The sequence below is a fragment of the Chaetodon auriga genome, chromosome 5, assembly GCF_051107435.1.
Source record: "Chaetodon auriga isolate fChaAug3 chromosome 5, fChaAug3.hap1, whole genome shotgun sequence".
NCBI lineage: Eukaryota > Metazoa > Chordata > Actinopteri > Chaetodontiformes > Chaetodontidae > Chaetodon > Chaetodon auriga.
Window position 1 is genome coordinate 17,466,591 of NC_135078.1, and position 27,635 is coordinate 17,494,225.

General features: G+C 41.1%; 1 protein-coding gene across 1 annotated transcript in view; it reads left to right on the plus strand.

Moving 5' to 3' along the window:
- Positions 1 to 27,635, plus strand: part of oxct1a (3-oxoacid CoA transferase 1a) — a 44,070-nt gene extending 16,435 nt beyond the window's left edge. Inside the window, exons 8-17 of the mRNA XM_076730750.1 lie at positions 4,517 to 4,624; positions 4,972 to 5,086; positions 5,757 to 5,851; positions 6,462 to 6,510; positions 6,939 to 7,011; positions 8,208 to 8,283; positions 16,873 to 16,962; positions 17,842 to 17,922; positions 26,590 to 26,691; positions 26,802 to 27,635. Of these exons, the coding sequence (XP_076586865.1) occupies positions 4,517 to 4,624; positions 4,972 to 5,086; positions 5,757 to 5,851; positions 6,462 to 6,510; positions 6,939 to 7,011; positions 8,208 to 8,283; positions 16,873 to 16,962; positions 17,842 to 17,922; positions 26,590 to 26,691; positions 26,802 to 26,837 (825 nt within the window). The 3' untranslated portion in view covers positions 26,838 to 27,635. The remainder of the gene's footprint in view (positions 1 to 4,516; positions 4,625 to 4,971; positions 5,087 to 5,756; positions 5,852 to 6,461; positions 6,511 to 6,938; positions 7,012 to 8,207; positions 8,284 to 16,872; positions 16,963 to 17,841; positions 17,923 to 26,589; positions 26,692 to 26,801) is intronic.

Below are 27,635 nucleotides of genomic sequence, written 5' to 3' on the forward strand. Positions count from 1 at the left end.
GACAGTGTCCAGGATGTTTTCATTATCCTGGACACCACTGTCATGAATCTGGAGCCCTGGGGTCATACTCACAGTCGCTGAGAGGTCTGGATGCGGCCCCACCTCCTTAAGGGTATAATGAGGAAAGCTCTCTCCAATTTCATTTCTCTCTCTTTCAGGCAGAGTTTCATCCATAACTGTTTCATAACTGATTCTCTAGTCTGATGTGCTGCACGAGCCTCCTCATTGAACTGACGTCTCTGTCTTTTTTGTTCCCTGAGAAGTTCTTCCCATGCTTTCACATCCAGCAGTTGACAGTGTTCCTCTGCTAGACTTCCATAAGCTGCTTTTGCATTTATGCTAACTGCATGAGCTTTAACCTTTCCTCCAACATCGCTGTTTGAAGCTCAGTTAGTTCTGCAGTGATCGAGCATCCTGATATAGATGTTCACTAATCTGACTTCTAGGTTTACTGCAGTGGGAAGCTGAAGCGTATGACTGTTGAGAGGGTGAGCCTTTCCCTGTGGTGACACAGTCTCCAGTCACCTTCCACTACTGCTGTTGGGTGATTGGTGTAAATAGTCGGTTTAGGTTGATATTCAACTTCAGAATCATTAAAGTAGGCTGGTGGATGTCTCTTCCACTCAGTTCCAGAGTGCATTGACATGTCGGCAATATCATGATGCTCCGACTGCATGTTGTCCTCAAGGTGGCTATCAATCCAGCTTGAAGGACCATGTGCTAGAGATAATACCTCTGGGATGCTGGCTTGATAGCCCCTTGAAGGACAGGGACTCAGAGCAGAGAGTAAGGCACAGAGAGTTCAATTCAAAATAAACTTGGCAAATACAAGTCAGGGATGGACACAAGGCAACGGGTGGAGTGTTTGGCCATGTATATCTTGTGTGTGCAATTGTGGGTGAGCAGTAATGGATGCCTGTTGTATGCAAAGTGTATTTTAGCAACGTAAAAGAAGGTCCACCTTAAATAATTAGTATCAGTTGAAGTGTATGCTGTACTTTCAGTATTGTTACTGCTTAACTTCCCGTCAGACAGCCCTTTCCTTTGGTGCTACATTTCCTCAGCTGTAAACACCTCTCCACACACTGATCCAGACACCGCTAAATAAGCCAGATAGATACTTGCTTAACCACTGCTGTACTCATAAGGCAATACAGTGCCATATACCTACACATAGATGAAATGATGTACCAAGCAACCAGTAAAAAATGCAGTTTCCACAGACGTCTTAATGTTTTTGTTGACTCCAAAAGCCAAATGGCGCCACTCTTAGGACAAATTTCACAGCTGTACAGTACACCCATCACCAGGATCACTGGGAAGGCTCTTTAAAGATGCAAATTTTAACAATGTTCTCCATCCCCTCCGTCCATTGCCTTTGTAATCAAGAGTGTAATAAGCATATTAGCCTCCAGGAGCCATTTGTTTAGTTTGTTTAACGGACAGAATTATAATGCGCATGCAGTTTGAAGACACAAGCACATGATCCTGTTTGTTAATTGGTGATTGAGTTGTAGGCCAGATGGTCAGGATGAGTGCAATCAGCTGAGATGAATGACTTTCATCATTGAGTCTGTTTTGTACTGAAAGATGTTTGTGTATCTGAATTCCTGTTTGTGTGTTTAATTTAGTGAGCATAATCAGTTTTAGTTCCATCTACTTAAAAATGTGGTTGAACTGTAAATGCAGCACCATTTGTTTTTATTGTGGCTGCTTCAGTGAAGGTATATTTCCAGCATTATTTAATAACCATAGAGAAAAAAAACAGCGCGTGCATCACCACTGTTGGTGGTTTATTCTAAGAATCTGGTAACATTGTGATTCAATCAGGTTGAGATTAACAAGATTTGACAAAGCTCACCACCTCAAAAAGCACCAACTCATGAGAAAAAAAAAAGACTTATTGTGTCCCCAGAGGGCACTTTGATTCCCTCTGTCCTCCTGCCAGCTCACTTCATGCCTTGCTCAGCTCTCATTGATGTGAAAATCGTTCCACAGATATGGGAATATCAATGTGTGTGTCTGCGCGTGTGCCTGTTTACTTGCTCCACACACCTGCTCATTTGCGTGTGTGTCTATGTGTTATTCTTGTGAGGTTTTTTTTTCATTATTTTAACACTTTATCCACCCTCGTCCGTTGAACCTCCTGTCTGAGTTACATCCAAACACCGGTGCGGCCGGGATACATCACCTAGATGAAAGGAACAGCGGCTTTTTTTTATGCACACAGAGCATCTAAATTGCATGAGCTTGTTATTGTCCTGTGACTTAGCTTTGGAAGGCTAATTGAAAATTGAGCTGAACAAATGGTGTGTTTGCATGTGTGTGAGAGACCAACAAACGGACGTGGAGAAAGAAAGGTGCGATCTGTTTTTCTGACACCTTTTTGATGGAAGAGATAAAAATTAGGGATTCATACAGTTAATTGAACGAATTCAACGGAAGTCTTGAAAATTCATGTCACCAAATATTTGTAGTGATTCCCCCAGTCTTCCCTATTTTATTACTGTTACTGTTTTATAATGTGATGAGCTCTCTCTTCCTTGATGAGCATGTCTATGGAAATCATCATTCTCACAAAAGACAGCTCGAGCCCCCAGAGAAAGACGTGGGTGAATGTGTGGGACTGCTGTATCAATTCTCTCGCGCTACCAATCTCATCTTGCCTGGCCTCGTTTTCACTGTGGAGCATCAGAGACTTACCATAACCCGACTGAGAGAACCAGGAAAAGAGTCTAAAATCACTTTACGGTCCTGAGTGGCCCTAGCTCACCACAGACCAAAGCCTGCGTATCCATGACAACGCTAAGATGGGATCCACTCTTAGCCATTGACTCCTCTCAGTCAGCACTGAGTGCTGAGGGAGGAAGTGGAGATAAGGAGAGATTCAATTGAATTTGCTGCGAATGGCTGCTTGCCCCTCATGTAAATGGAATAAATAGGTTACACTCGGAGCTACACAGGAGCGAAGCCCAGAAACGCAGAAAGGGAGGGGCGAGAATAATGTTGTCATGGTTAAGTCCCATTTTTGGTCCTCAGAGATGTGATGATGACTTGGAGCTTGGTTGTGCTCTCTTCATTTTTCCCCCCTTTTTTAATATTATGTCAGTTTAAGTGCTTTTCCTCTTGAGGAATCCTCAGCAAGAAAGAAATTGCTCCTCCTCCCTCTTAGAGGCTCTTCTGTTTGATAAAGGAAAATAACCTCTTAAGAAAGTCTACTGCCGTTCCCTTCCCAGCTTAGTCTGATTCCTCTGCTGGCTTCAAATTACAGGGACCACTGTGTTAAATAGCACAGCCTACTCTAAATATTAACATGACTTAAGGGTTTTAGACTAAAATGGGCAGCAAGATTTAGAGGAGCCCACACATGCTGTACAGCTCCCCCTGAACACCTGTATAAGTGGAGGCTGTAGGCTCGCTTTACAGCAGTTCCTAATATTACCTAAGGAGGAGGGAGCAGGTGCGTTTGTTCTGGGATTTCTATCCCAGTCATGTTGACCTGACTCTGCTAAAATCAATAGCCATTTCCATCTGTGTCGTGCTAGTCAAACAGAAATAATCCTTTATGTACACGATTCTTCTGCTGCTGGGCACTCACTACATACAGGTGGCACACTTCTGCCTCAGAGTCAGGAATACAGTGTGTGGTGAGGTACATGCCTTTCTTACTATGCTGTCATATTAAAGGTGAGAGTTATTAAAGCATTATGAGGGTGTATTTAGGGTGTCTGTGGCAATGTTATAGCAACTCCTCTGAGATCTGAACAGTAAGCTGAGCTGGAATTTAGACCTTGTAAGACAGTCCTGAGGCAGAGCTTGTGGAATAGACCTAAAAATAAAATTAGGTGGCTAAACATTGTTTTCCTCACAGTAGAGTAAAAACTTCCTTTTGACCTTCACGCTTGGTTTGACCAAAGTCCTCCCAACACAAAAACAATCTCCTCCGTGCACTCTACTCTCCATCGCCTTTGATCCCAGGATCAAGCTACGTTCCCTGAGCTCAGCGTGTCAGATGATCCTCTTCTGTTTTCAGACAGCCAAGCTGGGTTTGGATACACAGACAGCTTTCACTGGACTGAAAAAACACTTTCTCCTGCAAATATTTGCCGTCCTTACCTGTGAAAGATTTGACAGTAGCAGGATTATTAAACATGTCAGATCATATTTGGAGAACAAACATCTGCCTGTGCATCACCCTCATTGTTGTTTGTATCTCAATTTAGGATTCAGTGTCAAACAAATTTAAAAAGTGTGCTGTATTCCTTTAAAACGTACCCAATCACCTAAAAGTCAACCTAATTTCTGGAGATTATCCTTTCAGAATGGCAAAAAAAAAAAAAAAATCTGCTGGTCTTTATCTGTTAATCTTTTAAATTTCATAGCTGCGTAGGCAGGGGTTATTTTCTCTGAGCGCAGTTCCATCAGCGCATGGTTGGCTTATCTGTGCTTTGATGTCAAGGGTTGTGAGACGTTTTACAGGTGAAGGTGGTGCTCATCACTCTGTGTCTCTATGTAGGTGGAGGAGGTGGTGGATGTCGGGACCTTTGCTGAAGAGGACATCCACATACCCAGCATCTACGTCCACAGGGTTGTCAAGGGAGCTAGCTACGAGAAAAGGATTGAGGTACAAAACAAGGCCTTTCAGATCTCGCATGAAAGGAGAGATTATGCTTGTTGTATCCGTTCTCTCTATATTTTCTGCATTATGTCTTCATGTGAGTCACACAAATCACGTTGCATTGAAAAATCAGTTAAATTAATAAAAAAAGATAAAGGATTAATTCTGTAACAAAGTGTTAAAAAAAGAAAGAGTTAAACCGTTTCTGACTAAGCCTTTGTCGCAGGATTTAACATCATTGTTCAGAAACACACACACTAGCTCTTATCCATATGTGTCCTTGTACTCGGCCAGAAATAGCCCGTCAAAATCCTGTCCCCCCTTGTTCCTCGTATATCTCTGTATGATTCCAGAAACGCACAGTACAGAAAAGCCAAGAAGCAAAGCCCAAGCCAAAGAAGGACTCGGATATTGTTCGGGAAAGGATCATTCGCCGTGCTGCTCTGGAGTTTGAGGATGGGATGTATGGTATCCTTTTAAAAGAACACAAGCAGTGAGCAAATTACTAAACATATAACTTTGTGCTCCAGTTACCACGACTGAAAACAAGCCAGGTGTCGGCCAGTAGCCGCACAAAAAAATAAAGCTGTGCCTCGGCTTCCTGTCTGTTCAACATGCGTAATGAAAAATTGTAGCCTTTGGATCAGTTGATTGCACTGGCTTATTATACACAGAGCTTTTTTTTTTCCCAGCGTTTCACATTTACCTGTCATTGTAACAGCATTTGTCGTGATGAAGCCAGCCGCAGCTTTTGAGTGGCTAATCTGTGATTAACCACTGATTTCTGGACTTATTCACATTCCCCTATAATTTGACACAGATGTCAACATTGGGATTTGAAAATAATGGAAATTTTCCATCGCCCCACCCTTACCACTGTCCACATACCCCTTACATTTAGACAAGGGTACACACAATGAATCCTAAAATCACCACAATGCAACCACTTGATTTAGAATAACAGAGAAACAATCATTGGTGTGACTAGTTACTACATTAAGGGACTACAATTAATAAAGGGACTACAGGTAGGTGATCAGAAAGAGGTTGTGGCTACTGGCAAGTCAGACAGTTGATAGGATTTCTATTGCATGATTACAAATGTAGTCGTTACCATCTTTAACAAAGAGCTGATCAGCCAACCTTGGTATTGGTATCCCCATGCTGGCCAGCAACTTTATAAAACCAGATATCACCGTCCACCTCCAAAGTGAAAATGGAATTTTGGGACTGGTAAGACGCCTGCAGAGAGCTTTCTTCTCAACAAGCTAACGAGCAGCATACTTTCCGATGGCTGTATTAAGCGGCAGTAAACGTTTTTAAACTGAGTTGGGTGCTGAGCTTGTAGCAAGATGAATAGCCATTCATTTGTGCGGTGTCATTCCTAGTTGGGGTCCTCATTTGAAATATGCTGGGTTTGTTATGTAACAAATTGTGGCAGTTTGACACCTTCTCTTCCATTTTTCTTTCTCACAATCATTATTTGCTGGCTGAGCCTTCAACAAAGGCTGCTGACGCTGCCATGGAGTGACTTCCCAATCAGTTGTGTTGACAGGAGAATGTAGGCGCCTATGCTAATGTCTTATTTGTCAGAGTGTCTTTGAATTATGAGTGCCAGCTTTAAAGAAGTCCTCCTCTCCTCTCCTCTCCTCTCCTCTGTCTGAAAGGATTGCTCCCTTTGTTGAACGCAAAGAAAATCAATGTCTCATCTAATCGAAAAATGTGATTGTGCCTGTCTCTCCTTTGAGAGATCATGGCTGGTCAGGCTGAGTGACATGGCAGTGTATGTGTGACTGCCTACCTGTGTGCACATTCTTGTTTATGTACATTTCTCTCTGTGCAGGGGCCGTACCCCACCGAGGACTCAGTGGATGCAGACCTGATTAACGCTGGTGAGGGTTGTCCAAGTCCATATGTCCCAATGATACATTTGTTTTTTCTATTTATATTTTACATGTAAAAAAACAACAACATTGGTTTAACTAAGCTATAGATGGAAGAATTTTTTTTTGCCTAAGAATTTCCTGAATTATACACAATAATAATAATAATAATAATAATAATAATAATAATAATAATACAGTGGTCCCTCAATCACCTCAGTCATGCATGTACTTGCACATTTGTTTTCAGTAATACGTTCATTCATTTGTATCTTTTTGTTTTATGTCTGTCGTTTCTTTCACCTCCTTTGTGATTTTGTTTACATGTAAAAAGTGTGTTGCTTTTAGGTAAGTGTGCTGTTAACAGAGTTTACTGCAATGATGAATTAATCCCAGTATTTTATTTTGCCCTAAAGTCAAACATGTCAATTCCGCAGGCAAGGAGACTGTCACTGTGCTCCCTGGGGCTGCCTATTTCTCCAGCGATGAGTCATTTGCCATGATCCGAGGGTAAGGCCATAACACATAAGCTTTAAAAACTTATTTGCTGATGAAAGTTATATACGCCTGACATTTCTGGATTTATATGTAGACAGCTTAGTACTTAAAGATAATTTTCATAATACCATGACTCACTTTTTCTGAACTTTCTGGTGGAGTCAATGAAAAACAAAACAACAACAAAAAACATCACTTTTGTAACTTACTCAGTGTGGCTCCCTTCAGTCGATAGTTTTTCACCTGTACCTTAAGCCAGCCATAACTATTAAGCAGCATTTGTCCTCGGGACATTGCCACAATTTGTAAGACTGGATATTAACAAATATCCACTGTCACCAGTACTAGACAGCAGCTTTGCCAATATTCCCAAGGTCCCTGCTTCTTATTGATTTGCCAGCTGTCTGAGATTGCCCACCCGCACTCCCTGCAGCATCAATTCTGTTTGTCCACCCAGTGGAAATCCAATAGTGCTCATAAATAGCACTGTCCAGTCACACTGGCGGGGACCAAATGGAAACATGCTGAGTGTGTGTGTGTGTGTGTGTGTATGTGTGTGTGTGTGTGTGTGTGTGTTGTCCAGAATCACTGAGAAAGAGTAATGCATATGGTGAACTGTGAGCCATGTTGCCTCAAATACCACAGAAGTTACTTCTCATACTGGATTACATTTGAATTTGTGTGTCTTTATTGCAACGTTTGTTCACCTCCTAGCCTTCTTATGTGTTTGTGTGTGGCCTCATACATGCAACTGTCCTAACAATGCCCCCATCTGCTCTACAGGCGTTGAAACCTCACTTTGGACTTTGATCTATCTTGGAGAAACAGGCAAAGAAATTGCTTTCTCACAACAGAGGAGTACATATAGATGGAGAGATGAAACAACTAATATATTCTGATAATACAGTACATTTATACATAATATGTGATGTGGCAACTAGAGCAGATAAGACCTTGACACAGACCCTAGAGTAAATATGCAAAATGCATATAATATTTTACACAGTAGTTCAGAAGAACAGCAGAAATGAGTGGACTGTCATTATTTTGAAAACATTTGTTGTGAGAATCTGTCCTATCATCAAGTATCTAGTAGTATCAAGTATTTTTAAAGTTTGTTTTTTTTTGATGAGTGGACTTGTGAGTTCACAAGTTGAAGTGATTCTGAAGCTGACAGCTGTCTTCTTCTGTTGTGTCATTCTCTTCAGGGGTCACATCAACCTGACAATGCTTGGAGCCATGCAGGTGTCAAAACATGGAGACCTTGCCAACTGGATGATCCCAGTAAGTTTTTTTTGATGGCACAAATCTTTTACCTTGTTCTCAAATTTATGTTTTCTGCTCTACCTGCCCGCAGGTCATCACAACAACATCGGTACAATAAGCATGCTCCAAATGCTGCTTCGTCTAGCTTATAAGATGTCTGTGTGTGTGTGTGTGTGTGTGTGTGTGTGTGTGTGTGTGTGTGTGTGTGTGTGTGTGTGTGGTGTTCAGTCTCTTGTGACAGGAAGCTTGTGGTGATGTTCTGTTGGTTTGCTTGATATTTTGCTGGTATGCATATTGCGTCAAGGACACATTCAAGGACATGTTGTGTGGACATTTCTCTGCTCTGTCTTTATCTTCACACTGTCACATGTCAGAAACTCTGAATGTTTATTTGTGCTGCACCTAACAATAATCTTCATTATTGATTGATCTGCTGACTATTTTCTCAATTACTCATTTTGTCTTTAACATGAAATCGTTAAAACAAATCTACAGCCAAAAGTGATGTCTTCAAATTGCATATTTCGTTTTGTCCATCCATCCAAAACTCAAAGATATGCAGTTTTCTAACATTTAAGATGAAGTAAAGCAGGAAATTGTGTGAAAATTAATTGATTATCAAAAGATTAGTTTTCCATTGAATTGACTTAGTGGTAAATTGCTTTAGCTTTACTGTGAAAGACTATTAAACTTTCTCAAATACCCTGGTTGAATTTCTAACCAGGGTATTTTTTAATCATTTCTTGTGGTACATTATTAATCTTCGATCAGGCTGGGCTTAATTGTACTCTCTTGCTTATTTTATGCTTGGTGGTTTTCAGCGTTTCTCAAAAAAAAAAGGAGATGTCTTCGTTGAAACAGATTCACAAAGGGTGCAGCCTTGGTGGTTGTTATTCAAGACCACGGGGATATGCTTGTCAGGGGAACGAGGGGGGTTTGTGAGCGCTGCAGTATAATGGGTGGGCAGCATTATTGCCTAATGTCTCATCAGGTCAATTGGTCTTAAGACCACAGTGGCTACAGTCCTCCTCTGTGATTACTAAGGTCAAGAACCCATTAAAAGCCTGTTCACAATGTGGGAGGCCTCAGCCAGAATGCCCCCGGCACACAGCTGTTTTCTGCTTGACTGAAGTGGATATGCAAGGTTGTTTCAGCCAGTGCATCATTTCAGAGATGCATCTCATCAAAGCAGCCAAGTGGATACAGACACCGAGTGTAGGAGATATTTACATGCAGGGAACATGAGAATAAAACGTTAATATTTAAACATCTCTAAATTTTGCAACTCAGTTTGCTTTCTCTTTCCTTCCCCAGTTGTGCTCGCTTGTCCATGGTAATTGGCAATTAACCAGTGCCTGATTAAGCACGCTATGCAGATATTAAAGGCCCGCAGTGGAGCTGTTATTCAGAAGCAGGGAGTTTATCTTGTTTGGCCATTCCGGTGTTGTACAGGTTGAGCAGCAAAGTACACGCACAACACGCGACACAGGCACACACACACCTCCGTCCTCACCTACGCTTCAGTCTCCATTGTCCCCTCTTTTGAAAGGATGGATGAAGAGAATTACATTTCCCACCGCCTGTGATAATGAAAATTATTCACGATCTAAAGATGGGTACATAGCGTGAAATTGGAAATGTTGTACGTAGGAGTCGGGGATGCAGTACTCTCAGCGTGATTATGTTGATTTTGAAGGCTTTTAATATGCAAAATGCAGATGAACATTTTCCAGTTGAGGGCTTTGAAATGCTTTTACATCTCCACTCAGCCTGAAACATCTGGAAAAACAATAGACAGAGAGAAAGGGGTAATAGAATAAAGGGTGGCATTTTGGATTTGGTGCTGTTTTTTCATCGAGCTGCAGCAGCTTTATCAAGCTGTCCTAATCGTAGGGGTCTTGCACCCAGCAGTTCCCAGGAGATGCAGACGCTGATGTTTCCCGTCATACGTTCCTCCTCACTGAATTCTAACAGTCAGCCGTGCACACTTTTTAAAACGAGAATCCCATTTGCTGCTACTTTAGTTTTCAGGTGCTCCTTCAAATCTGCGAGGGACAAACAGATGTTGTCAAAGAAGGAGCTCTGAACATGTTCAAGTTGACTAAAGCAATAAAAACGTATCTGTTCAGCGATGTATTTTACAAAACAAAATTCCCTTTGATAGTCTCCGGCTTGAAGCGGAGAAAAGAAGCGCTACATCGCACATATATTCCAAACCCCCCGGAGGCTCGGCATAAGAGCAGCATTAGTGCTGCAATAGCTTGAGCTACTGACTATTAAAATGCAGTTACTGGCTCAAGTGCTCATGATAAGGCCTGATGGCAGCTTTAATGAAGGAGCTGCTTAAGAGCTTAGTGCTTTTTTTCCCTAGAATTTCACTCGCTTTCCTGCTGTATCATAAACAGAATTAGCTGGATATGGTTGTCATTTTATCAGTTAAAGATGTTCCAATAGGTGTTTTTAAGTGTTAAGTTGTGTATATATTTTTCATAACTTCGTGTATTATTAGGTGTAATGTTATACCAAAAAGAAATATTGCGGGTCAAAAACTTTTCAATAGTATTTAACACTTGATTTTTTTTCCTCTAATTGGATATCAGTTAACATATATATTGTATGTCTAACAATAGAGGTTTGATATTAACTTATTTTTTATTCATTAATGAAACTGGCTTTTTGATCGTGATAATTAACCTTCACTCACGTTTGCTACATTGCAGACTTCTACAATACATTTGTAGTGTTGGTTTGTCTCGGGTTAAAATGTCAAGTTTAAATGAATTTAAAGATGAACGTTGGGAGAGAAGATGCTGATTGTCACGTCTAGCGATGAATTACGCTGCATTCACCAGTCGTACACTGCTCACACTTTTCCAGTTACTTTGAACACGGTGTCCATTGTCTTCCTGTCAGTCCCGTCTCTCCCTCTGATTCTTGTCATTAGTTGTCTGGGTAACGAAGGCTCGTGGCGGTCGGTCGCTATGTTATTAAACAGAGAGCCATTTGTATCAGACAGCGGAGATTGTCAGAGAATTTGTGGGGGAGAGAAAGGAAACCAGTTGGTAAGTGGGAACTCTTGGATTGTGAAGGGGGTCATTTTCTGTGGTGTTTCTGCCGCTGACTGGAAAGTGAACACTTGCACGACACAGCGAGGAAATCGTATTCTGTCGTCATGGCAACACACACACACACACACACACACACACACACACACACACACACACACACACACACACACACAAAAAAAATGCAAGCAACCCCTAAGCCTAGTAAGAGAAATACAGTGCTAGTGCTTTCCATGATGCTTTTCTCATGCATCGTCACAGCAGCATGTTTTAGAAAGCCGACCTCACTGTGTGTCACAGAGACGGTCGGCTCCCGACTCAACCCGTCGACCGGCAATGGATCGAAAGGTAACAGAATTTTAGTTTTCAGAATAAAACAGCGAGTCTTATTTGGAATTTTTGCCTGGAAATTAATCGCTTATGAAAAGATACATTTTCTATTGATTTTTTTTTTAGAGCTTACTTCAAACACCTGTTCAGTGATCAACAGTTGTCTGTGCAGCAAATCAAGCACTTCCATTGCCATTCCACTCTTACTCTTAGAAAATACATATGTATATACAAGGCTTATATTAACGGCCATATTTACGCGCCTGTTGTGGCTCACTTAGAAAACCTTGTTGGTTGAGTGGGACTGACAGTGTCACCGTCTCTGCTCTCACATGTTATGATGGGTGTCATCTCAGCAGAGCTTTAGCATAAAAAGTCCCGTGTTATCTGGCTTCTGCACCGCTGACACTGCCTCCTGCAGTCCCCCACATTATCTGTTGCTTTTAAAGCCATTATATGAATGGATGTTCCATCGCGCACGTCTTCACTAACGCCTGTTTAATTAGCATATGGTTAGGCTACTGTATATGTGCCACTGGCAAGGATTAATTTCAAGGAGGAAAAAAAGTTAAATGGCTGTTTTTGAAATTAAAAAAAGGAACATCTGCGGGAACAAGTACAAGGAGATTTTCTCATTACAGGCTCTGAGGTAAGGCAGTGAAATATATAGCTACAATTTAGCATAGAAGTTTCTTTGAACTGCCATACTTAATGTAACTGAGCGTATTTTGTACTTTAGGAGAGTATTCTGTAACACATTATGGAACAATGCAAGTTTCTTTGAAACCGTTTGTATAAATGTGTCCCATTGTGTTTGAGCAATTGAGCATAGCTGTCATTCCACAGTAGAGAGGTGTCTCACAGCGTATTGTCATGTCTTTATGTGGTTCTGTTATTAAAATGTGTCTAGATACACACTTTCAGGTGTCCTGGTGCCCCCATGGTGCTGCTGTGATTATAGCAGGCAAATGGACGCAATCAGTGGCGAGGAAATTAAAAACCTGTGGGGCTTCAGTCAGACCAGCCAGGTTAATATCATCAAAGCTGTGTTAATTAAATGAGTAAATTACCCACGCTCTTGCTGGCGACTTCGACAGAGGACATTTCTCTCTGTGGTTATTCTTCTGACAGTGTATGCGTTCAGTTTAAGTGCCTTCTATCAGGTTCTGCTGGTAGAAAGCCAGATACCGTGACAAGCTCTGTATTCAACAGTATCCATGAAACTTATTGATTTAGCAAAATACTATTTTCTTAATCTGCAATGCCTTAATATTAACAAGAGGCAGTTAATTAAGAGTGATCCAGTTTTTGGCTGCCTCAGTTCCAGGTGAGCAGCTTTACTGAAGCCTAGCAGCCAAGTCATACAAAACAAGTCGAACCAAAAACTGAGACTTGATTGGATTGAATTAAAATCACTTAATTATCGCATAATACTATTTAATTAATTAGTCAGTAAGGCTACTTTTGAAATGTAATAGGTCACAGATCACTAGTTACCCTGTTTAAAAATGTCATAAGTAATGTATTTTAAGACGCAGACGTGAGGCGGCGCAAATTCAAACAAGAATCAAACTCTCAAAGTTTTAGCGCACAGTGAATGGAGCCTGTCTGATAGAAGCAGCTCCTCGTAAGATATCTTACCCTTGATACCCTTTGATGGTGTGATGCTGACCTGTCCAGAAATCTCCCAAAAGAAGGAATTCTTCCTAGAATAGAAAATGTTCGAATGTAACCCCTTTGTATTACCAAAATTTTGATTAATGTTTTTCGATTGCATATTTTTTGTAGCAGGTTATAATAAGATTTATTTTAGAATTTGATCACGTATTGCCATCAGATAACCAGTTAGTCCCCAACACTGTTCGGCACACACTTGCAGATTGTGATATGTGTGAGTTTCGCTGCATGGAGATCAAAGCAGGCTCAGATAACCACATGCAAAGCTGTAAATCAGAGGCACGCAAATGCCAACCCTTTCTGCAATTTAGGTCACTGACAATACTGAGTGAGCAACAGAGGCCATACCTGTCTGTAAGTCTCCACAGCGGTGTTATTTTATCATAATTTTTTCCCAATAACAAGGTCAGAAGCATCAGTGAGACATTTGACCACACACATAAAATCACGGATTGACACAAGCTGGCTATTTTCAGTTGCCAGAAACATACAGCCAATTCATTCTTATAGCAAAGGATGCTTCCAGTAGAAGTCTCACTGCCCCCGCAACAAAGCAAGATCATTTTGTAATTTTACTCTTTTATTGATCATAGCTTGACTAGTAATTTAAAACAGGTGTTTAATTTTTAAAACCGATGCCCACCTTTGATTAACAGCAGGCTCGCTGGGTGGAGTACATTAGCAGGTGTCTGGCTGCACAGCTGTAAATCCAGACTCCACTATCAGGTCACACAGTGTTATCCCCCTGCTGCCTCTGCACACACCACTCAGCCCATTAACGTTGATCATATAAAAAAAGGACACTGTTTCCTTTTGGAGTATCATCTAAAGAGTTATTGTGTTGAATGAGAGGGAAGGTAGTAGCGATTGTGTTTGACGGTGAAAAGTCGAAATGGATGCTATTTTGATAACATAGATTATGGGGGTTTTATTTGAGGATGTCTCCTGAGCTGTAGACCGCTTTCACTTGGTAAAGATAATAAAGTTTATGAAATTAAATGCAGCCTCTTCCATATCCTCAGTCTGTGCTTTTCGGTACTTCGCCTACCCCTCCTCCCCTCTCCCAGCCCTCCTTCCGCTCTCTGTTGATATCTTTTCCACCCAGCTGGCCTCCCCGGAGGCAAACAGTATCCTTATGATGCACCACACTTGGCATATATATCCTCTGGTTATCGAGCAGAGAGCAAAGCAGGCTCTTCACATGATTGATGAGCAAATGGGATTTTAATTCAGTTACTCAGCCGTCACCCTGTGGCCATATCTGCATGTCAGCTTTCTTTATTTGGAAGCCTTCTTTATTGGGAATAATGAGAGACCAGAAGCCGATTTTTCACCCTGCTAGCACTTCTGTTACTGTGATGATTCTTTCAGATTGCTTTTTTTTATATATATATATAAAAAGGACTTTACTTTGCTCTCTTCTTTAAAATAAAACCCACTGTGGTTTTATTCAAAATTTTGAAGAAAACATTTGGTCATTTACTCACTGAATTGTGTGTGTCTGTCTGCACAACCCTGATTCCAAAAAAAAGTTTCAAATTATGCAATCCTTTGTAAACAAACTGTGTTTACTGACAATGGTTTTACAAAGTGTTCCTGAGCCCATGTCGTAATGTCCTCTATACAATCATGTGTTCACAACGTGGTGAACCTCGCTCCATCCTTGTTTGTGATCGACTGAGCCTTTCCAGGATGCCCCTTTCACACCCAGTCACGGTACTATCACCTGTTACCAATCAACCTGTTTACCTGTGGAATGTTCCAAACAGGTGTTTTTGGAGCATTCCACAACTTTCCCAGTCTTTAGTTGCTCCTGTCCCAAATTCAACCTAAACTCATATTTAGAAAAATCAATGACGAAGCTTGGGTAAGCATTAAATATATTGTCTTTGTACTGCTTTCAACTAAGTACATGTCAAACAGGATTAGCAACTTATCTCACTCTGTTTATGATTTGTATAGTGTCCCAGCTTCTGTGGAATCAGGGTTGTCCATGGGAGCATTGATCCCATAGTTTAGTCATATTATCTAAGCAAAGAGAAATGGGAACAGAGAAATGAACACTGGCTGTTGTATTGAGCGGAGACCTCCCGGTTGAAGTTTGCTTCAAGGCCGATGATTCGCTCTTTGCTCTTTCTCGTCTCGCATTTCTTTGCAGTCGTCATTCGGTTTTTCTGCTGAAATAAGAGACCGTGGTCCCTGGATATTTGTGGATGGTTGGCACTGCGGTCTATAAAAGAATCTCATGTTTTTTTAACACTTTTTATTGTCTTTAGTACAATGTGATTGTTGTCTGCTGGCAACACAAGCCTTTAGCAGTTACTACTGAGACCTGGCAGTTCACCTAGTTTTACACTCAGTATTTTCTTTAAATATATGGCTGTGAAAGCCATTTTGTAGAAGAGGCTCCATCAAAGCACCAGCATTGCTCTTGTAATGGTACTAAATTGGTTGGTACATCTTAATACAGTATACTGAAGTCCTGTTGCTGCTGCATCTTTTCATGACCTTTCATACCTTTGACCATTAAATGCATGATCCAAATGCTGCTGCTCGAACTGTATTGAGAGCCGTGACTTATTAGCGTGTTACTCATACATTAAGGACATTCAACAGTGACATGTCTTTCCAGGACCGGCCTCATCGAACATGCTGCCAACATTTTTATTGGAGCAACTCTCTACCAAACTACTTTCTTCCACAGAAATGGTCTCTATTAAAAGTTGTTTTCCCATGCAGTGGATTATGCTAATGGCTACTAGATTTGCTCACCTTCCTTCTCACACAGTATGAGGTCCACATGTATTAAACTGGAGCTGTCTATAACTGTGTGCTCCGCTCTTCATTTGCGCCTAGTTATGTCACTGCCTCCCCGTATCATTTAAGATGAAAAGTAAAATGTTATAGTAACCCATACAGTAGGAATAATGATCAGCAACAACTAAAATAGGACCTAGGCTGAAAAAAGAGAGACTTCTTTAAGATATTCTGGATATTCATCACTGGTGCATTTTCTAATCTTTAATTGGCAATACTTTTTGTTGTTGTTGCCACTGTAACCTCACCACATTTTTCTAATGCTGAAGATCCATCCTAATCTTTTATTCCTGTTCTCTCACTGTGTGAAGTATTTCGGAGTCTTAGGATTGGATAAAATTAGGCTTTACCAAGCACAGAGCATTAGACGATATCCTTGCTTTGAAGAGAGCTACAGAACAACTTTTGTAAACTTTTATGTATTATTGATGGAGGAGGAGTTGTTTTGGGAGAGCTGTGTTTACTTGAATATGTATGGTAGGAGAGTAAAATGTATTGCTGTCATTTCCTCACCCCCTTTTAAGCAAATGCTTTTGTTTACTACTATTTTGCATTTACGGTCATTTATTTGTTGTACATTCAACTCTACGGTCATTTTTGACTTAATGGCTGCTTTGGATTGCATTGTGTTATATTGTAAGGTGTTCCTGTTGTTTTGTCCACCCTCAAATGAATGGAGTAACTGAAAGCTCAATCTGTTTCTGTCTTCCATTCATAGGGTAAGATGGTGAAGGGAATGGGTGGAGCCATGGATTTGGTGGCTAGCGCTGGAACTAAGGTGGTGGTCACCATGGAGCACTCAGCTAAGGTGTGTATCCATGTGGGAGTGTGTGTTTGAGTATATGCTTTTACTATGTTCTAACCAACAGTGACTTTACAAATGACCCCAAAAAGACTAATTCCTTTTCTCAGAAATTATATTTGCAGTTTTCTTTTCCCATGTTGGTACCTGCACTAGTGTGCCTTGTATCTGCCTCCAACGATAATGAGTGTGAGTGTTATGACTGATTAAGGATAATTCTGTTAATGGATTGCTTAATGCCTTTTTACCAGAGAGCGTCAGCTCATCCTGATGAGGTTTTGTAGACAAAGCATCTCCTGTTTGTTTGTCTTCGGCTAATTTGAGCACTCGAATTGGACTCAGTGTATTGGGAAGAGCTGATTAGTTCGACTGGTGCTGCAGCTAGAGATGAATAACCCCACAGGGCTTCTGACAATAGCAGTAGGCAATTCAACTGAATTGGTTTACTTTGGAAAGTCCAGACCAATATGATGCAAGGGCAACGTAACATTCTGTATTCATAGAAGCATGCTGTTTTTGCTAATGGGAGCCTGTCTGGCGCCCAGCTATAGTCCAGATGGTGCAGCAGGTGAGCATAAATTCACTGCCCTGAAGGCTGTTTTCATTGTTGATGGGGAAGGTGGGGATGTGTGATGTATGATGCGTGCTTCTCAGGCAGCGTCAGCAGCATCTGGAGGTGTGCTTTTTCTTAAAGATGACTGGCGGGGAAACTGAGACACACTCACATGGAAAATGTGCTATATAGTCGTTGGGCATAGGATGATCGTACATAACCAGCTGCACCCCTGAAAATGTTAAAACACTGTTAGAGGTGATTGACAGGCTCAACTGTGTGGCTGGCCTCCACTTAAGTCTTTCTTTTAACCAACTGTCCTTTTCTTTCAGGGGGGAAAACACAAGATATTGGACAAATGCAGCCTGCCTTTGACAGGGAAGCAGTGTGTGGATCGAATCATCACAGAAAAGGTGTGTTTATCTGTTTAAGACACACACACACACATATATATGAATATATATATATATATATATATATATATATTTGAATTTGAATAGATGGATGGGCGCATGCATGAATGGATGGATGAGCCATTAGTCATAAACGTAGGTTGGTTACCTATAGGTGCTACATAGACGATGGCAATGAGCAAGCTATGGCTGCGCGGTACTCCCAGCCGGTAAAAGGCCTGGATATGAGGGACATGAGAGGATTTCGTTCAAGTAGTTTATTTAGCATTATTGTAACAGAAACTTTTGGGGATGTATTTTGCATTAGTGGACAACTGTGACTTTGGAGTCAATTCAATATTTTTGTTAAAGAGCAATGTTTTTGTAAAACATAAATACACAGGCTGACTTAAGTCTTAAAGGCATAACCAGTTGAGCCTCTATGTACGGTAGGCTGCAGTATAGGGTCCCTTTGGGATTGTAAGATATCCTCCTTGTTTTTTTAATCATGTGCTAATTTTGACTGTATATGATAAATTATTGCAATACCATGCTTAATAATGGAAATATAGTCTCATTAAGCTCATCTTAAGCCAAGTCACATCCAGCTAATCACTGTGGTAGATTGATCTTACGCCTACAGTTGCTGAGCCTTTGCCCTGTTGCTAACACTGCAGGTTGGTGTTCCTTCCTTACAGTTCTTACCATCTTCAAATAGCTTGAGGCTTTTCTTGTTTCTTTAATATTAATTTCACAATCTTGGTTAATTTGTTTGTAGTTGAGGGCTGGCCCTTCACCCTGCAGAGTATTACAGTTCCCCACCTTCCATTCAGGAGTGATTTACTGAAACCAAAATTGAATAACTTCCAGCAATTGGTGGGTTGCATTCCTATTTTATCACAGCCAATCACTTCCCTGAATATGTCAGCAATAAGCAAAGCACAGAGAAAACGAACACAATGAAACACAAGTCACACAAATAGCATCTTTATCTCCCAATTACATCTCCCTCACACACATAGAAAACAATCACTGTAACTGAGAGATCGGCGTGTTGCAGCAGAGTGATGCGAGTAAATGGAAATTACATTTACTCAGTTAACACTAATGCAATCAGTTGATTTCTGAAAGGCTTATTGATTTTGTTATGTTTTTTTTTTAATTTTCATGGTTAGGGTTGGGTTTCCCTTTATTATGTATTGTGTTAATACTCCCATGCCTGCCTCAGGGCCACACTTGTAATGTTGATGCTTGTGCAATGATTGTCGTTGCGACCGACCTGCAGCTGTACGCCTTTGACTCTGGCGAGAAGCCAGACAGACCTTGTAAACCCAAATGTGCAGAAAGGTCAAACAAGTGGTGAAGGAAGTGTTCAGGTTGAAGGAGGAGGGCTTTGGTTTTGTTTTCTTATGATTCTTTGCTTTTATGCATTTTATACATTCATTATTTGAATTGTTAAGTTTATTTTGGGCTTGGTTTTCCCCAGAAACCCCAAATCAGCAGACAGGTTTTAGAAGGCCTGAGGGACTTAAGTTTCTGTGGTTTTGAGGATTACTGATTTTGGACCATATAAATACAACTGACTTGAATTGATTTGGGTGTTGGTTGAGGTCATGAAGAAGAACTTTAGCCTCAAAGAGACTCAGATGATTCAGAAAGGGAAGGCAAGGCCACACTGCTCTCAGCTCACTGGAGGAGGTGGAAGACTTTGGGAGCAGGTCATGTAGGCAGTCCAGAAGCTTCACAGTAGCAGAGATGGAAGAGATTGACCCTAGGTTCTGGATATTGCTGCATAGTCTTGGTTGACAAATCATTTCACTGTTGTATGAGAACCGGGGATGCTGCCTGTAGACTAGCAGATGGGGTTTCTTCTTCCCATTTGAAAAAAGATGGATCATGGTGTGTACTCTGGGAAATCTTACTGCTCAATATCCCCTGGAAAGCTTATGGAGCTTACCCTGAAGGCAAATCTCCATCGTCTTCATTTGTGCGTGAACATCTCTGTTTCTGCTCTGTTTTTGAATTTCATTAGCTGCCCACAGTTTGAGTTCTGCATGGTGGAAGACTGTGAAAGCATTTGCTAACCTATGGGATACAGACCCCATTTGCAACAATATAATGTCGTACTTACCAGCACAGAGTCTGAGAATGAGTCCAGCTGTTGAGGAGCATGAATGTTACATTCCTTGGGGACTGTAAAAAATGAGGTCTTAGTGACCAACATAAGGTAAAGCTTGTGTTGTCCAAATAGTACTTGGAGATGGGTGGAATTTTCTTTTAAGATGGATAGAAAATAAGCAGTAAGCAAAAGAACAAGGCTGGAAAAGGTGAAGAAAAATGAAGATGGAGGGTAGAGGCAGTTAGATGTAATGGAGGAAGGAGGAAAGGGGAAGTATAAGTGCTGATTGGGAAGAAAAGGTGTTGGGAAGGAATGAAAGAAAACGTCCACAGAGAGGTCTCGTAGAGGTTGGTGCTGATGTAGTTTTTGTCTGTGTGTACTCTGGTCAATTCCCTGTAAGCCTCCGCCTTTGGAACAGCTCATTGAAAGCATGACCTGTCATGGGCAAAGTCAGACGGTGTGTCCATGGCTTTTTTTTTTCTCCTTTCTTTTCTTTTTCCTTTGCCCCAATCTGTTCTTTTCTGCTCAGCTGGATTTTGACGTGATTGTGCAACATTTCTTAGCCGGCAGATTTCTGTCAATATTTATAAAGGTTAAAGCTCTTTCTACTGCTTTGCTAACACTGGTACCGCCTTCCTCACTTAATCTCCTGCTGTTTTCTCTCCCTCTCTATCCATTAGTACTCTTCTCTTTTTACATCCCCAGCTTTTTGCTTTCCTCTTATTCTTCTTCTTCCCTCCTTATTTCCTTTCTTACCTCCACATCCCTCCACATCCTTTATTTTTCTGATACCATGTTGTCACACTTCTAATAACTTTGGAGAGAGAAAAAAAAAACGCTCCATTCGATCCTAACCCTATGGATGGAAAAGTGTCCATCCTTAAATGTTGACACTTGGAAAACTCTCTTCCTTTGATGATGTCAGCCTCTCTTTGTAGTTTGGACAGGAAAAACGGAGCACTTCAGAAATTGTGACATATGACTGTCAGCTTGTCAACCTCTCAGATTCTGCCAAAATACTCAGCAATGTTAAGAAGCCAACTTTTTGTTACCTCCATGTCGGGCTGTGATTGCTTGTTTTGAAAATCAATACCAAACTGCACAATAAAGGTGTTGTCATGTTTACACTTTTCCTGTTTCTCTTGTCGACCTGCACAAGTCGAATATAGTGACTTGATTGCGTTTGTCAGTGCAGCAGCTCAGGAAATACTGCTTGGTTAGCTTGCAAAACTGTCAATTAAATTATGACAGCGCCCATATTACATATTCAGCTTTATTGAAAGGCAAAGTGAGGATAATGTAAAAAAAACAGAAGGAAGATCAAGCAAGGAGTCTCAGCTTGTTTGCTAAAGCTGTATGTCCATTCATCCTCTCTCATTAGCAAATAGTGGTAGTGTGTGTGAACGAACATTAATCCACATCATTGTGTCATATTGAGACGGGTGAGAAATATCGGTTTGGGTCATTTGAATCCACATCTGTTAGTTCAGCCTTGTGTGGACATGATTACAGTCCATACTGTATTTGCTTAGCTGGTTTTTGCTCATCTCAAACACCTGTTCTATACATGTATTTCCTCAGGCTGCCTTGTTTCCCTTTAATAGAGTGTTGTATGATTGAAGCTTGCCATACCAAAGCTAGTGCACCCAATAGAGGGGCAGCCAAAACACGGTGTAAGAACCCTCTAGACTCCAGAGTGCATGAAATGTAAATGTTAACTATGAATTTATTGGTCTGGGTTGTTCAATGGACAATATGCACACTATGATTTACCCCCGCATGGGCATTCCAGCACTTTTCTGTCACTGTGTGAACGATCGGACTTTATTAACTTCCTTCCTTGTGATGAGGTAGAAGAGTTAATTTTTTTTCACAGCATGTTCAATGATAGCAGGGAGGGGTGTAAAAGAACACAACCAAAGAAAACGCTGCATTTCACCTCATTTTTGTGAGCAGTCATCCGTTTTTGGGTGTTTTTTTTTTTTTTTTTTGAGTTAGTCCAAACTAGAGAGCATTATTCAAATTGGATTCAACAAGTAATGAACCTTACCTGTTGAATAATAATGAGTTTGCTTGCTCAACACAGTGCTCATCAGACATTTAGCTATTGGAAATGCATTGTTCCTGGTCATCATCTAGAGGGATGGTCAGTATTATTATCAGTGCTTGTGTTGTGTGTGTGTGTCTTCATGCTTATGTGCACAGGCAAAGTTTGGGGATTAACACATGAGCAGACTGGAAGATTAGACTGTACCATACATTGTTTCACAGTTATTTAATGATAGTTAATCCAATGTGTTTAGCTAGTATACAGGTTTTTTGAGTCTTTTTAGTATAATCTAACCAGTGATGCAGCTGACGAGACAAACACTTATCTGTGATTGTCAGTAAACACTGATCAATAAAAATTGACATTTACAAGGCTTCAAGGCTCCTTGCAGAAACATTACCAGGACATTTGTATCACAAGCAATTGCTAATAATCTCACAGGATGTCGTTATATATAAACTAACTTTATATAGGTAAAAAGTTAGTAAAGATGTGGTCACCAGTCAATACCACAACTTAAGACGTGAAGAAGTGTCGTGCAGTGTGTCAGTCAATGTTTGTACAGAGGACACCGTGTTTAAAATTACTGGTGGGCTGCGAGAAAATTATTGTGGTGATGGCCAGAAGAAACACCCAGCAGTACAGTGAGGGACGACAAACCTGCTGACTTTAATAAGCCTGTTAATGGTTGTCCTAAATTTATTCTCCTGTTTGCAGTTGTTACATGATTAAAATCTCTGCTCCAATTTGTTTCCCAAATGAGAGCAGAAACAGAGGCCTTCCAAACATACCAAAAATATATATATATATATATATATATATATTTTCCCCACACAGGCGTATGCACAGATGCTGACACACACACAATATATTCTCACAAACACAGCTTCCTGCTTGCCTTGCGATGGCCAGAAGGAATGGTAGCTCAAGTGCTGTCCTAAATAATGTTGCTATGATTTGAGACCCAGGGTGGAAGGAAACCTGTTGCCTCAGGCAGTGTTTATGCTGCATCTCTATATGCTTGGACCATTTTATACACTATGTTGCCATTTCTTCTCTCTTAGCCACAGTTCCCCTGTTCACAAGTTTGCTCGCTTGCAGCATTGCCGTTGAAATGATGGATTGTGGTCTTTTTCTTTCCCATCATATGTGCAGTGAGTAAATCACTTCGCTTTCATGGCCCCTGGTGCTTGAGTTGCTGCCATGACAGAGGTCTGCATGCAGAGTCCTTCAGTATTTTCTCCTCTCAACAGTAATTTTGGGGATTATTTAAGTAAAAATAATTGCCCATTCATTCACAAATGAAGCAGAATGACTCCCGGATTATTCAATCATCATAATGGGCTCAGAAATGTGTTACCTGTAGCATTTTCCCTGATTACAGCACTTATTATTCCAGCAACCAAATTGAAATTATTTTATATGGTTTTTTTTAATGTTTTTTTTTTTTGTTTGTTTTTTTTTTTCGGGGGGGGGGGGGGGGGGGGTGTCTGAGCATGTCTCAGAATGTGCTTCTTTCTGTTATGCATTTGCAGAGTACTGAGTAAGCTTTTAAAGTATATAAGTTGGAGGGTAAAATGTTGTTTTTTACGCCCAGCTCTTCGTTAAATTGGCATTTGCAAAACATTAAGTGGGCTGAGTGATGGTGATTTATTATCGTTGCATGACATTCAGCCCACTTCTTGCCAGACAACACATGGGGTAGACTAGCAGCTTCTCAATGACTAAGTTGCATCAATCTGGTTAATGATGGTTGTGACTTTGAAGACTGTGAAGAAAGGTGACTCAACAGTTTCACAACAAAAAGGCTGCTTTGCAAGTGGAGGCACAGTTTGTTTTTTCAGTCATGAAGTGTGGATATCAGAAACTAGGTCAGTCGATAGTTAATGGCTTTAAAGGTGCAATATGTAAGAATTGGCCACCCTTCGAATTCAAACAAATGGGAGAGGAAGTGCTAACTGTTGCTAACTGTAGCTGCTTTTAGCCGTTAGGTCAGGTAGCCATGCAGCTATCTGTTCTGTTAGCTGACTCAGCTGGGAACTCAGAGAAGTGGGGACCTGTTGGTGTTTACACTGCCAGCCCAGGAGCTCTGGACCACCGAGAGGGTGAGATTTTCAGGCCAGTTGTGGAGGGACCCCCTGGGGAATTCTGGCAGAAAGCAGCACCAGTACGGGCATCAGAACCGGAGCGGCAAACAGGCAACAGACTTGGGCTCAGCAGCCTCCCAGTGAACACGGCTGAACAGGGGACAAATACAGCCTCCAAGACCGATGGAGGCCAATTTTGTGACAGGGAATATAGTCAGACCAGGACTCTGACTCTGGGGTGATAAAGACACAGCGGGTTAAGGTGGGAACAGGAGAGGCGTAGGAGTGAGAGGGAGGTCGGCGTCAAACAGCACCCACCTCTGGAGGCCTGAGCAGGTTCAGCCCTGCGGTGCCAGGAGCCACACCTGGCATGAAAACTACCTCTGTGTTGTTGGGCTGAGGACAGATGGATGATACAGTGACTCATTGTCGCCTCTTAAAGTACAAAGTGGTATTGTGAGACATTACATAGCAACTGCCATATCTGCACAGCGTTGCACACCCATATCAACCACCTCTGACACACTTTGGCCCAATCTTTAATTTTCCTTTATCACTTGCGACATGTGTCACGATCAGAGATGCGTGTTAGTGTCTGTGTTATCCATAGACCCCTGTTCCTTGTGGCATTCCATCTGTCTTGCTACATTGGAGTGAGATATCTGCCTGCTGCCCTGTCACTGTGTGTGTGCGGTCTTAATGAGCTGAGAGTCCTGATGGGCTTTGCCTGGATGTGACTGTGGCTTAGCCTGTCAGTCCCTGCTGAGAGAAGCAACAGGGGCCAGCTCAGCTCAGTGTGCATGGCCTGTCTTTTTTCCACTGTGTGCATAAATAGGTGGAATGATATCACTCGAGGTTCATTTTTAAAGGGTTGTTGTATAAGCTGTATCGTATGTACACCTACCTATCTGGCCATGTCAGGCCAGCGTTGAGAAGCAGCAGCCTGTTAACTGATAATATCATAAGATGCTATTTGAGATACCAACTTTGACAGAAATCCTTGGCAATGTTAAGCTCGGCAGCTACCCAACTCATTGATTGAGAAATGGAATTACTTGTAGCAGGTGCTTTAGAGCACCGACTGAAATCAGTTTATCTGTCCAAGCCAAAGTTAACTTTCTATACCAAGAAAACAATACTCCAAAAGACTGTCTCCATTTCTGCCTTCTACTCTCTATAGCATGTTCTAGTGTTGTAGAGAGACACAGGTCACGTTTATGCTGAAAAACTATCCCAGTCTCCAGGCAACCAATGATAATGTGGGAAACAAAGGAGTCCTAACAGAAAATCATGGGATCATTATTCACTAAATTTGAGCAAATCAAAGAAGAGAAGCCAAAACCAAAAAGCCTTTGAGACCAGATGAGACTTTACACCAAACAGACTATATCACTCTAATGTTGTAAACACAGAAATGGCTCAAAGAATTATTTTTGCTCATAAAAGAAGGCTTAAGGAGCCAATAACAGCTCTGTTTCCTGAAGGTACTCTACTAGCATCTGTGCATCAAATTGATTTTCTTTCTCTGTTGCTACTTTTTAGAAGACAGAGTATTACTTTTCAAAAGAGACAGTTTCCAGCATTTGGGGTCCGTTGCCATTCAATGTAAACGACATGTTTAGCAGGATTCTTCATGGTAATTGCCAGCTTCCTCTCTCTCCCCCACAGGACCAATGCCTTTCGCCATATCCAGCATTTCATTACTGTGAGACATGTTGAAATCTCCAGGGACTTTATTTATGAATCGTGCACACTCACTCTGTTTTTGTGCATAAACCATGTGTAAGCTCATCTGTGCGCCTGGAATCAGATTTATCCGTTTTTGCTCATGCATGTGTGTATATCCAGAACAGCTCGTCACAGTGTATGTGCACAAATCTGTGGTTAGTAGTGTTCTTGTAGAAGTGTGAACTCAGGTAAAGAGTAAATAACCACCGAAACTCACAATGCTATTTTTAACCTCATCAGCATAATTGATAAATGACTGTCAGCTACCCCATATTTTACATTTAACTTACTTTTCTGCGATGCTTCAAGGTTAAAAGCAGTGCAACAATTAAAATGTGATTGCTCACTACTCTGTAGTGGGGCAGAGTTGAGGACCCACTCTCTGAGGCCTTTCATGGGTCATCAATATAATTGCAGCTATTTTGTCATCTATGGATGACACTGAAGTGGTACTCTGCCCCCCATCTGTGACACTGATGTTTTTTGGGGAGGCTTGTCATCTCTTGTAGTTCACTTTCATAATTAAGCCCCCCACGTCCTCTCTTGTGACCATGCATCATACTATTAAGGCAATGCTCGTTCTCATCATTTTATCTTTATGTCTCATCGCCCACCCCCTTCTCTCTGTCTCTCTGAACACATCATCCTTTTTTCTTCTTTCCCTGCCTCCCTCCCTCTCTCTCTGCCCTGTTTCTGTCCACCAGGCTGTGTTTGATGTAGATAAGACAAAAGGCCTGACTCTGATCGAAGTGTGGGAGGGGCTCACTCCTGAGGATATCAAGGCATGCACTGGCACAGATTTTGCCGTAAGTAACGTAACAGTTTGGCTACCAGCGCTATATTTCATTTTCTGACTTCAAATATCTTAACCATGTGACGACTCTTTCCTCCCTTTGATCTGTCTGGTGTCTTCTAGGTGTCTCCCAACCTGAGGGCCATGCAGCAGATCTAGAGGATTTGAGGAAAAACTTTCAATGTGTGGTAAACAGCTGGTGATTTAGCAGCCTGAAACCGGTCAAATAAGCTCATGAAACACAAATGCTTGGTTCAGTTCCCTGGTAATCATTATGCAAATATCAGAAGGATTTACTCCTCACTAACATTAACTGAATGGGATTCACAGGAGCAAACATGAATTGTTCTTTTTTTGTGATCTGATCTGACCAATGATTAGGGAACATTCCAGTGTTTCCTATTACACCATTAAGTTATTCATTTTTACTAAAATCTATACAGCTTTTGCCAAATAATACATCTGAAACCTGGGAACATGCTTGATGAGTTCACTAAGAAAGAATGCAACTTCATTTGTACCATAATCAAAAATTCTTTGAATGTGAATCATATTTACTGTTGATCAATATGTTACTGCAACGGGATGTAACTGGCTGAAATGTAATGAGTTTAGGAAACAGGTGTGTGCTGTAGGTCAAGTGATTCATCATTCAGCACAGCAGGGAATATATATGTAGTTGTTTAAACTTGGGCAACACCACGTAACAGAAGTTGTCCTTGATTTATACATCCTGTGTGAGGTATTTTTTTTGGTTTTCTCCATCTACAGAATACAGGATATACATGTTTGCAATAATCACCTTGACCTCAATGTCAAACTGATGTCTTTTTTTTTTCTTCTCAGCCTATATGTGTCAGAGTTGGCCACAACATATATTTCAGCCAGAAAACATGAAGCCTTAACACGTTTTACCTTGCCTTTGTACATAAAATAAAATACAACCTTGTGTGCTGA